The sequence below is a fragment of the Mustela nivalis genome (genome assembly GCF_964662115.1).
Source record: "Mustela nivalis genome assembly, chromosome: 19".
Classification (NCBI taxonomy): Eukaryota; Metazoa; Chordata; class Mammalia; order Carnivora; family Mustelidae; genus Mustela; species Mustela nivalis.
Window position 1 is genome coordinate 10,763,766 of NC_139038.1, and position 12,121 is coordinate 10,775,886.

The window sequence follows — 12,121 nt, forward strand, 5'->3', positions numbered from 1 at the left end:
GATATGATTATTTCACTGTCTCTCAGTACTTCCCCTTTCCCACTTCGACTGTCTAGTTAAACTGATTTTTACCGTTCAGGTTCTTTGAGAACTGATCATGATCTTGGATGTTGTACTTTAATGTTTCCTTTCTTGTCATGTCCATTTCTAGGGCGCAGGTGGTTTTGCTTATTTATAAAATATACAGCTCTTCCTGACTGGATTACAATTTCTTTGTTAAGATTTTTTTCTTTCTTTAGAAGATTTTATTTATTTGGCACAGAAAGAGAGAGAAAGCACAGACGAGGGGAGAAGCAGGCTTCTTACTGAGCAGGGAGCCCAGCGTGGGACTTGATCCTGTACACCGGGATCATGACCTGAGCCAAAGTAATAATCATTGTATTATTACTGGGAATATCAGTTATAATGAGCTTTGGTGATTGGCAGTGAGAAATGGGACATTTACTGCATTTTCTTATTGAAGGCATATATGCCCTGTAAAACCTGAGCAGAGGCTCTAGCTGGGGTACAGAAATTTTAATTGGGTCAAATGCAGTTTTATTTCACTAAAATAGTGACGTTCCTGTTTGACCTCTTGCAGGACGGAAGCCAACTGTAATTTCGTTATATCCGAGTTTGCGCTGTTGCAGAGCTGGTCATCATGTAGCTTTTACTCTGCTCTCACTTTGTTTATTTGTTTCATTAAAGGTTTTATTATTTGACAGAGAGAGACACAGCAGGAGACGGAATACAAGCAGGGGGAGTGGGAGAGGGAGAAGCAGGCTTTTCGCTGAGCAGGGAGCCTGAAGTGGGGCTCCATCCCAAGATCCTGAGATCATGACTTGAGCTGAAGGCAGATGCTTAACGACTGAACCACCCAGGCGCCCTGCTCTGCTCTCACTTTAGTTAAAACGTTAACTTGGGCTGCCTGACTCACTCTGTTGGCAGAGCATGGCACTGCTCTGCATCTCAGGGCAGTTAAGTTTGAGCCCCATGTTGGGTGTAGAGATTACCTAAATAATAAAATTTTTAAAAGAAATCACCTTATACAGTGAACTTCAGACTTAAGGTTCATCTAGGAACACAAGGATATTATTAGGAAATCTCTACGCTCACGTTCTCATGTTACTAAAAATTAGAAATACTATATCCTTTGAGTAGATGATAAGAAGACTGCAGAAGTCCTTAACCTGATTGCCCGGGCTACCGTACAGAACTGCAAGTGCCAGCCCTTCGTTGTGATGAATAGCGAACCACGGGAGCACCCTTTGTAGGACAAAGAGGCACATTTTCACCAGTTTCTTACCAGTTTCTAGGACAAACCAGCACAGATGAGGGGTAAGTAGTTAGGAAGTGGAGGTACCATTAACTTGTAGACGGTTGGATTGTGTGTGCAGAACACCAGAGAATCAGCTAGAGAACTGCGAACAAGATACCGAGAGTCTGACTTGACCTTGTGACATGTGAAAGAGTCCAGATACCGTAAGAGTTTAGATTAAAAGCATTATGGGGGAAAAAAGGTAGTAATCCTTTGAATAATTGCTAAGTACTACATTTGGCTAAGAAAGAATTAAAACTGAAGGGTGGCAGCGTCGGCCAAAGTGAGCCGGAGGACATGTGAGACACAAAGAATTGCTGTTCGCAAGACAGACGATGAAGGGTTGTTGTACTGGACTTAAATTAATGATCAGAGATTCAAGAAGCAAGAGAAAATGCTTAGTCTGTTTAAGAAAGGGAGATAAAAAATCCAACAAAGATGAAGTTGTGTCGGCAGACTGGCGACACTGCTCAGACCCAGTGAAGAGGAGCTAGAGGCAGCGGCTTCAGGGATTCTTCATGGGTGCCGAATTGTTGCTTTCTTACAGGTGATGCTTTGGTAATTCTTACCATTTTATTTTATTTATTTTTAAAAAAGATTTTATTTATTTACTTGACAGAGATCACAAGTAGGCAGAGCAGCAGGCAGAGAGAGAGGAGGAAGCACAGAGAGCCCGATGCGGGCTCGATCCCAGGACCCTGGGACCATGACCTGAGCTGAAGGCAGAGGCTTTAACCTTCTGAGCCACCTAGGCGCCCCTTTATTTGTTTATTTTTAAGCATTCTGTTTTTAAGGAATCTCTATACTCCACATGGGGCTTCAACTCATAACTCCCGAGATTCAGAGTCGGGAGTTCCAACCAACTGAGCCAGCCAGGCGCCCCTTTCTTAAATTTTGAGGTGCACGTGCTCTTTGACCCTTTGCTGCTTTAATAAAACGGCAGTGAACGGGCAGTTCCCGTCGGTGGAGTCCTGGTTGCTGTTCCCCTGGGAGTGCGAGGGCCGTGACTCTGCTGCTGTCTGTAAGGCAGTGCTCGTTCGCTGCAGAAATCCTACCATGGGAAACAATACGTTTTTTATTATTCTTTAAAGTTTTTATTTTAGTGTCACTTTTTTTTTTTAAGTTTTTTTTTTTTTAATTTATTTGACAGAGCAAGAATGGGAGAAGCAGTCTCCCCATTGAGCAGGGCGCGCAGTGCGGGGCTCTATCTCAGCACCCCAGGACCATGACCTGAGCCGAGAGGCACACACTTAACCAACCGAACCACCCAGGAGCCCCAAGAACTTTTTACTTTGTTGCAATAGGAGGTGGTCAAGGTTTATCTCGCTCTCTCTGTAGTCCGGCTCTAGTGTCTGCCGTCCCGAGAAGCCCCGGTTCCGTTTTGAATGGTGTTAGGACAACAGGGTCTCCGTGCTGGGCGTGCTTATTGCATTTGGGATGTTGCAGCTTCCGCAGCGACGATGTGTGGGAACCGGTGTGTGTGCCTGGGGTGTTTCCATGCACGTACACACACATGCATTCATTTACGTTTTACAGATCTTCGACATCCCAGGGGTTTCCCCTGCTCCTTTTCTTGTATAATTCCCTTCTGTTAGAGTGAGAATCCTGCCAGCCACACCTTCTTAGTATGACTTCATGTGACCCCCGTCCTGTTGTCTAACCCATGGCTCCTCACCACCTTCCTTACCTCACGGCCGCTCTGACCCTCCCTACTGGGCTGTCCCCACTCTGCTCGCCCCCTCATCCAGCTCCGTCTCCTAATGCCCCCCCTTGGTGCCCCCTGGTGCCCCCTGCCCCTCCTGAGAGTCCCCTCCTCGTCCTGCCAGCCTCCTCTGCTTCCCGGGGCCTCCCTGACGCAGCTGCCGACCTTGCTCGGTGGCAGCTATTGGCATTGGGGGTAGGTAGTTGGGGAAAGGGAAGCTGTATTTATTTATTTTTTTAAGGATTTAATTTATTTGAGAGCAAGAGAGGATAGGGACAAGCAGATTACGTGCTGAGCATGGAGCCCGACTGGGGGCCCAATCCCATGACCCCGAGATCCTGACCTGAGCCGACCAAGCCACCCGGGCGCCCCAGGGCGAGGCTGTATTAATTGTGCTTGTGTGAGAGAGGGGTGTTGAGGAGAGAGAACGGGAACTTCTGTGGATGTGACGTATAGGCCAAGTCCTGGTTTTTCGGAAGATGTGCAGGAAGGGTGGCATTGAATATCTTCATTGGGAGGAAATATTTGAATCGATTACACTGTTTTACAGAAGGTTTTTCCCTTTCTTTTTCATGCCACAGGAGATCTCAGTTTTCTGTTTAGCTTTTGGTTGATTGCAACTCAGTCACCATTTTATACATCGTTTTTTCTTTTATTCACATAGTCATTTCCTGAATAGTTTTTATCTAAATATGAGCATGCTGAATTGAGAAAAGTCCTGTTTTATTAAATTCTTTAACCATCTTTATGTATGGATGTAATAGCAGCGCTCTCACAGAGGTTTCTTTTTTCTTTTTCTTAAGGATTTTATTTATTGATGCGACAGAGAGAGGGAGGGAAACAGACAGCGAGAGACAGAACACAAGCAGGGGGAGTGGGAGAGGGAGAAGCAGGCTCCTGTGAGCAGGGAGCCTGATGCGGGGCTCAATCCCAGGACCCTGAGATGATGACCTGAGCCAAAGGCAGAGGCTTAATGACTGGGCCACCCATGCGCCCCAAGGTTTCTTTGTTCTCCCTGATGTTGTATTTCTTCATATTCTCAATTTATTCTGCAATTTCTTTTGATATTTCCATTTTACTTTTTTTTTTTCCTGGTATATATGTCTTGGGTATAACAGTCATGGTCTGGTCAGGAGAGAGAAGCCGTAGAGAAAACCCACCATAAAGATGAGCCAGTTTTCATCACTAGCTTGGCAACGAGGAGTATGATCAAGTATCAGCTGCGGAGCAACCCCGGGAATGGGCTGCCGCCCCTAGAACTTGGCTTCTGACTGCTGCTGAGGGGGCAGACTGTTGGGTGGTGCTGGTGTCTCAAGGGACGGGGACGTGTTAAAACTGGTTCTGGTGGTGGTGGGAAAATTGCCACTGGGTCTTGCTGTTTGCTATGGGAAGGGTCTGCTTTCTCCAGGTTGACGGAGGGTCTGTGACCCTGACCGGAATAGGATGCGGACAAGAAGCCAAAAGGACGTTGCCGGTTCACGGTCTCTGTTCTGGCCTTGTAGCTTCCCCCCTCTTGTGCTCCCTTGGGAGTTTTGCAAGGAGCCAGACTGGTTTGCAGTCCAGGCTCCAGCAGGGTCTGGGGGTGTGTCTGGAGCTGGGACAACAGCGTCGTGACCGCACTGGCTGCTCCCTCCGGCCGCTCCGGCCGCACCCGCCTCCACACACTTGGCTTACCGAGAGCAGAACAGCCGTTGGGCGGGCAGGATGCGGCTCTCTTTCGCACGCAGTCCGTCGTTTCTGGCCTCTCCCCAGAATGAGGGCTTCCAGGGTCCTGACAGGCCTCGTGCCTGTCTCTGGGAGACCTAGCAGTGTCCAGTCGTGTCCATTCGGGAGCTGTGTTACTTGTGTCTCAGATTCACTCTCAACCGATTTGAATATTCGTTTTCCAAGAGGCTGCATGGTAACGGAAGCCGAACAAAACTTGTAAAATAATCATGCACAGTAGAAGGAAGAACAGTTTATATCCCAAATACGTTGCATTTGCAGAAAGACATTCCTAACATGGGAGAAAATAGGCACATGTTCACATTTCTACAGTTTGTCACAAAAATTAATACCTTCTCGAATTCATTGCCCATTACGTTGCACTTCCTTTGCCTTCAGTCAGGATGGTAGCTGGTGAGGCCGTTCACCTCTTTGGGGCCGCGCGAACCTTCATTCCCGAAGCGTCTAAATCCCCGGTGGATTTGCCTTTTTTGTTTGCTTTCATTTTTCTCTTTACTGATGAGCACTATTGTGGTCAAGGGATGGCCCGCAGAATCTCAGGGTTCCAGACTGTTCTCTGCTGCCGTCATGGGCAGCACACCCGTCTCCTGCTGGCAATTGCTTGTTGCGTTAGGGATAAGTGTCCCTTGGCATGGAAAGCTAGCTCTTCCTGGCTGTTTCCAGTTGGTGATCCTCCCTCCGAGCTGCTCGCGTCACGTAGCGCCAGCTCAGGGTCAGACCGCTGGAGAGCCGCACACAGTGAGCCTTCATGCGTGTGCGGGTGGGCGGTGTGTGCTTTTGTTATAGCCACAGAGGCCCACGTCCAATTATCTGTCGTAACCATAGGCACAGCGTTAGGCAGAAAGGTACATTTTGTCCCCTTGTTCATAAAGGGATTTATTAGGAGGGAAGAAAAATCATTGTATCTTCTGAAAATGGTTTACAGTTATGCCATCTTGACTGCGGACTGTTGAGTCATTACAACGGAGGTTTACAAGTCCTGCCTTCCACCTTTCAGCAGGGGGCAGAGGGACAGGAAGAGAGACAATTGAAGCAGGTTCTCTGCCCAGGATGGAGCCTGATGCGGGGCTTCAAGTCTGATTCTGAGACCATGACCTGAGCCAAGACAGATGCATACCTGACTGAGTCAGGTGCCGCTACACGGGATTTTCAGTAGTTTGTCAACGTCTTTCTAATTCCTTTAGTAATTTTGGCACACAGTGTGGGACTTGCACTCAGGACATGAGATTAGGAGTCGTGTGCTCTGCCAACTGAGCCAGCCAGGTGACCCTGTAAAAGCATTTTAATGTTGTGTGAAAAGTGAAGTATGACTGATGTTCTTCAAATCCAGAGAGAAGAAATCCGAGAAAAAAATTAGCAGCAAATAATCTCAGAAAATTAGTAACAGAACTTTGTTTTGTTGGGATTTTAGATGATTTTTGCCCCTTTGCTATACCTACCAAACTTTTGTCTTTTCACAGTCTTTATGTATGTGTTGCTCTGCATTATTAGGGCAGGAGAGATTTTCCTGCATCGTCTACCTGCATGCCCTAAAGTGTAATTAGGTACGTTCACTTCCTTTTACAGGTATTTCCCTGGAGATGGCAGCTGTGACAGTAAAAGAAGAATCAGAGGACCCTGATTACTATCAATATAACATTCAAGGTAATGCTGTGTATACCGTTTTTCTTTTCAAAAGTTGTTCAAATTTACCAATTGCCTAAATTCATTTAATATTGCTTTATGGATTGTTTCTTGATTGGCATGCATGCTTATAATTTATCACTGGAATAAGCTAGATTTCCAAAATGTGGCAGTGAAATAAGTCATCTGTCTACAGGGGAGATGTAAAATAGCCATTAATGTTCTTGAAAGGCAAGCAAAAGTTGTGGCACAATTTAGAATTCAGTTCTAGTTTCTAGTGTTATTTGCAAGACACAAGAGGTCTTCTGAGCCTCGAATATTCTGTTTGTGCAATAAAAAATACCTGTGTGACCATTATCATTATCTTAATAATCTACAAAAGGTAAGAGTTTCATAAAGTTTTGGCTATAATTTCTCACCTCGTTCCACATCTTTCTGCTCGCTTGTTAAAGGTTGTGGCGTAATAATGCAGTTTGCTCTTACCCATCATTGACTTTTAGTTGAGAAGAATGTTTTCTGTATTTATAGTCCATTTTATTTTTAGAGGTGCATAAAATACTTGAAAATATTTAAAGTGTAAAAGCTGATGAGTGTCGTTGTCTGTATATACCCATAAATCTGTTTGTACTATAGTCAGGATAATGACATTTCCGTAACCCTCAAGTTCCTTTGTGTTTTGTTGCAATTCACTGCCCTCCCAAGCCAACCACTGATCTGTTTCCTGTCATTGGACTTGAGTTTCCATTTTTTAAGAAATTTCTGTAGGTGGAATCATTATAAAGTATGTACTGTTTTCTTGTGTGACTTCTTTCATTCCACATAATTGTTTTGAAATTCATCCACAGTGTTACATATATCCGTAACTAATGCCATTTTGTTGCTGAGGATTATTCCATTGCATGTCTGTCTGCCACAGTTTGTTTATCTCTTTGTATATTGATATTTTGGTTGTGTCTGCTTTGGGGGGCTCTTAAAAACAAAGTTGCTTTGAATTTTTGTGCAAATTGTTGTATGGAAATATGCCTTCATTTCTCTTGAGTAGATTCCTAGAAATGGCATAGCTGGGACATATGGTAGGTATTTAATTTTGTAAGAAACCACCAAAGTGTTTTGCACAGTGCTTGTACTATTTTACATTTCCACCGGCAATGTATGAGTACTTCCGAGTTGTTCCACATCCTTGCCCACACTTGTCCTGTCAGTCGTCTTCTTTTTAGCCATTTTAGTGAGTGTCTTAGAGACCTCGTTTACTTGTGATTTGTGATTTGCCTGCTACTTGTAGCTCATTTAAAAAGATAAACTCTTATGAATTCTGGAGCATTGTGAAAGTTTTATGAATGAATTTATTCTGATTTGCAGTCATGTGAATACCTATGTACATATATTAAACTTTAATAGTGAATTTCATTTTTTTTTGGTCAGTTTTGCACATTTTATTCTTGTGATGTTAGTAATCACATGGCTAACAGGTTGAGACAGTTCTGTGAAGTTTTAATTAAACAGTTAAAATTTTGGAAAAAATTTAGCCTTTATAAAAGTAGCCGTTGGTACCTTCCTAATACATGGACATAAATTTGATAAATACTGTTGAATGAAATAGTCTTTTTTTCAACACAGATTATTTTTACAATAAAAAGGTCTGCTTTTATCTTTGGTTACTGCCTGTTCAGAGTTGGGTTATTTTCAGCCACGAGTATAGAAGCTTTCCTGTCCCCTTTTGAGACTGTAGGCTGAGTGATTCAAGGTGAAGACTGGAAAATGAGGGTTGGAAATCGGATGTTTGTAGAGGGAGAGATGGCCTGAAATGTAGTACTTTAGGTGCAGTTGAAGGTAAGAGCTAGATAATACGTGTCTTCTGTGTTTTATAAAAATTGTGTACTTTTACGTTTAGGTCTTCGATCAGTTTAGGCCTAACTTGTGTGTGGTGTGGAGGATGTTTGGTTCCAACCTGAGTGTATGGCTATCCAGATTTTCCAGTAGCGTTTGTTGAAAGACTGTTCTTTTCCTTTGCATTAGCTTTATGGCTCTGTTCCATTGATCGCTGTGTCTCCTTTGACCAACTTCTACATGTGTCGAGTACTGTAGCATCCAGTAAGTCTTGAAATCAGAGTGTGGGAGTCCTACAGAATTGTTGTTCTTTCCCAAAATTATTTGGTCTATTTTAGCTCCTTTATCTTTTCATACGAGTTGTAAAAATCAACTTGGTGATTTGTTCGGAAAACTGCAGGGATACTGGTAGAGATTGTGGTCAGTCCATGCAGCTGATTCTGGCTAATTCCCTTCATACCCCTTCTTCTGGTTCATGACCATGCTTCTATAGCTTTTCCTAGATTTCTTTTTTCAGAGGTTTGTTTTTGGCAGAGAGATCCTGTAATGTACATTTTGTAAGATATACATCTAAATATTTAATGTTTTTTGTTGTTACTGAAAATAGAACTGTTTTGTACATTTCACTTCCAACTATGGCCAGTCCAGAGAGACTCCAGTTTTTAGGTACTGACCTTGTATCTTGTGACTCAGTTAAAATTCACTTACTAGTTCTAGCAACTTGTGGGTAAAGTCTTTGGGACTTTCTAAGTAGACAATGTCATTCCTTCCTTTTCCTTGTGTTAATTGCGCTCTCTGGGACCCTCTGGTGTTGTGTCGGACAGGAATAGTGAGAGTAGACGTCCAGATCTTTCAGTAGAATAGCCGTGGGGATTTCATAGATACCTTTCATCTGTTTGAAGAAGTTCTCGTTTGTCTGTGCTTGTAGTGATTGGATGTCAAATTTGTAGAAGGTCTTTGCTAGGGGCACCTGGGTGGCTAAGTTGGTTAAGTGTCTGCCTTCAGCTCAGGTCATGATCCCAGGGTCCTGGAATCTTGTCCTGCACTGTCCTCGCTTGGCAGGGAGCCTGCTTCTCCCTCTGCCTGCTCTGCCTGCTGTTCCCCCTGCTTGTGTGCGCTCTCTCTCTGATAAATAAATAAATAAATAAAATCTTTTTAAAGAAAAAGGTCTTCTTGGGTGCCTGGGTGGCTCAGTGCGTTAAACCTCTGTCTTCAGCTCAGGTCGTGATCTCAGGGTCTTGGGATCAAGCCCCGCATCGGGCTCTCTGCTCAGTGGGGAGCCTGCTCCCCCGCCACCGCCTGCCTCTCTGCCCACTTGTGATCTCTGTCTGTCAAATAAATAAATAAAATCTTTAAAAAGAAAAAAAAGGTCTTCTACATCTCTAGAGATGATTATATGGGTTTTTCTTGTTTACTCTTGTTAAAATGGTGATTGATGCTAATTTTCAAATGTTAAACCAGCCATGCGTTACTGGGATAGTAAACCCTATTTGGCTATAATGTATTCTTCCTATATATTATTGATTTTAAGCTATATGAGTCAGAAGGCTTCTTTCCTTGTAAATGTCTTTGTATCTGGTTTTGGTTAATACTGGCCTCAGTAGAATGGATTGGGAAGTGATGTAATGGAGCAGTGTTTTTGTAGATTTGCTACTATTCTGTTCTTTAGTGTTTGGCGAAATTTGCCAGTGAAGCCACCTAGACCTTTTGGTTTCCATAATGGAAACTTTTTAAACTCAGTCTATTTTTTGATTTTTAAATTTCTTATAATAGTTGTGGGCTGTTCAGGTTATGTATTTCTTCTTCCCTTTTTATTTTTTTTTAAAGATTTTATTTATTTATTTGACAGAGATCACAAGCAGGCAGAGAGGCAGGCAGAGAGAGAGGAGGAAGCAGGCTCCCTGCTGAGCAGAGAGCCCCATGTGGGGCTCGATCCCAGGACCCTGAGACTGTGACCTGAGCCAAAGGCAGAGGCTTTAACCCACTGAGCCACACAATCGCCCCTGCGTAGTCTTGATTGAGCTTAAGCCGTTTGTTTTTTTTTTTTTTTTAAGGGAATCTGACTACGTTGCCTTAAGCATTTTTGTTGTTGTTGTTTTAATTTCAATATTTCAGGGTCTATAGTGATGCCCCTCTCATTTTCAGTCTTTTTAAATTTGTGTCTGTTTTTCTTGGTTGCTCTGGCTCAGGGTTTCTCAAGCTTGTCAATACTGACTTTTTCTTTTTCTTTTTTTTTAAAGATTTTATTTATTTATTTGACAGACAGAGATCACAAATAGGCAGAGAGACAGGTAGAGAGAGGAGGAAGCAGGCTCCCCGCCGAGCAGAGAGCCCGACGCGGGGCTCTATCCCAGGACCCCGGGACCGTGACCTGAGCCGAGACCCCAACCCACTGAGCCACCCAGGCACCCCAATATTGACATTTTGATCAAGCAGTTCACTGCTGTGGGTATCTCTGTTATGCTGTGAGTTGCAGAAGGTGTAGTAGCTTTCCTGGCCTTTACCCACTAGATACCAGTAGTATCTCCCTAACTGTGACCATCAAAACTGCCCTAATTCTAGGGCAGTCTGTTTCTCCCTTTGTCTTTCTGTTATTTTTTCCCCTTTACTCGTTTGTTTTGTTTCTGAAGTTCCACATATGAGTGAAATCATAGGGTATTTGTCTCTCTCTGACTGACTGACTTTGCTTAGCACAATATTCTAGCTCTGCCCATGTCATTGCAAGTGGCGAGATTTCATTCTTTTTATGGCTGAGTAGTATTCCATTCTCTCTGGATTCCACATTTTCTTTGTCCATTCATCCATCTATAGACACTTGGGAGCTTCCGTAATTTGGCCAATGTAAGTGATGCTGCAGTAAACATAGGGGTGCATAGATCCCTTTGAATTAGTGCTTTTGTATGTTTTGGGGAGAGACCCAGTATTGTGATTCGTGGGTCATAGCACAAGTGTGTAGTTGGCTTTGTTTGTTTGTTTGTTTTTTGTTTTTAAGAAGTGTGTAGTTCTAATCTCCACATACTAGTGGACTCCTCGGTGTCTTTTCTGTTACTGATTCTCATTTTCTTTCTCTTGTGGTTGGAGAATACTATTTTCATAATTTCAGTTATTTTAACTCTGTTAAGGTTGGTTGATAGTCCTTTAAGTCTGCTGTCTCTGCTGCTACTTCTGTCTCCTTGTTCGAGCCATTCTAAACAGCACTGACATCTCCGGCTGACCCTGGGTCCGTGTTTCCTCGTGCTTTTGGAAGGGCTGTCATTAGGTGCCGATGTCTCTAGAAGCTCCTTCCCTCGGGCGCTTTTCTAGGCAGCCACTTCCAGTGGTGACCCTTCTCCTGACCTGTAGCGACCTACCGTAGTTTTGTCTGGTTTTGTGTTTCATGTAAGTGGAATCCTTTTGCATGTACTGTTTTAGGCTTCGGTTTTTCAAAAAATATTTTTATTTATTTGGGTTTTTTGTTTGTTTGTTTGTTTTAAGTAATCTTTACACCTAGTTTGGGGCTTGAACTCACAACCCCAGAATCAACTTATTCCATCGAATGTGCAGCTGGACACCCCTAGGCTTTCAGCAAAGGTTCTGAGACCTATTGTTAGGTGTGCTTGCAGATCATTTATTTGCATTGCTGTATGTATTTCTAAAATACTTTATTTTAAAGTGAAATATTGAAACCTAAAGACGTAACGTACATCTGCCCAGGTTTGGGGCATCTTCGTCTTTTGACCCCCCGCCCGCCCCCCTCCCGCCCCGGAATTGACCCTCTTCTTTGGGCTCTCCCAAATCTCTACTTTTCTGTTCTGTTCCTCCAAGTTAACCATTTTCTTGAAATTGAGGGTCATCCTTATCAGTAAAGGTTTGTTTGGGTTTCTCTGGGGGAGCTGCAAGGGCAAAGGGAGGAAGAGAGAGGATTGATACTAAGCAGGTTCCATGTGCGGTCTAGTCTGGACCCTGCG

At 43.6% G+C, this 12,121-nt stretch overlaps 1 protein-coding gene across 7 annotated transcripts in view; it reads left to right on the forward strand.

The window, feature by feature from the left end:
* The window catches only part of GTF2I (general transcription factor IIi), a gene marked incomplete at its 3' end in the record, with an annotated part of 104,048 nt that overhangs the window by 39,093 nt on the left and 52,834 nt on the right, over positions 1-12,121 (forward strand). For all 7 annotated transcript variants that reach the window (XM_082712627.1, XM_082712625.1, XM_082712628.1 and 4 more), the window contains exon 9: positions 6,291-6,368. In XM_082712627.1, coding sequence (XP_082568753.1) covers positions 6,291-6,368 — 78 coding nt within the window. The remainder of the gene's footprint in view (positions 1-6,290; positions 6,369-12,121) is intronic.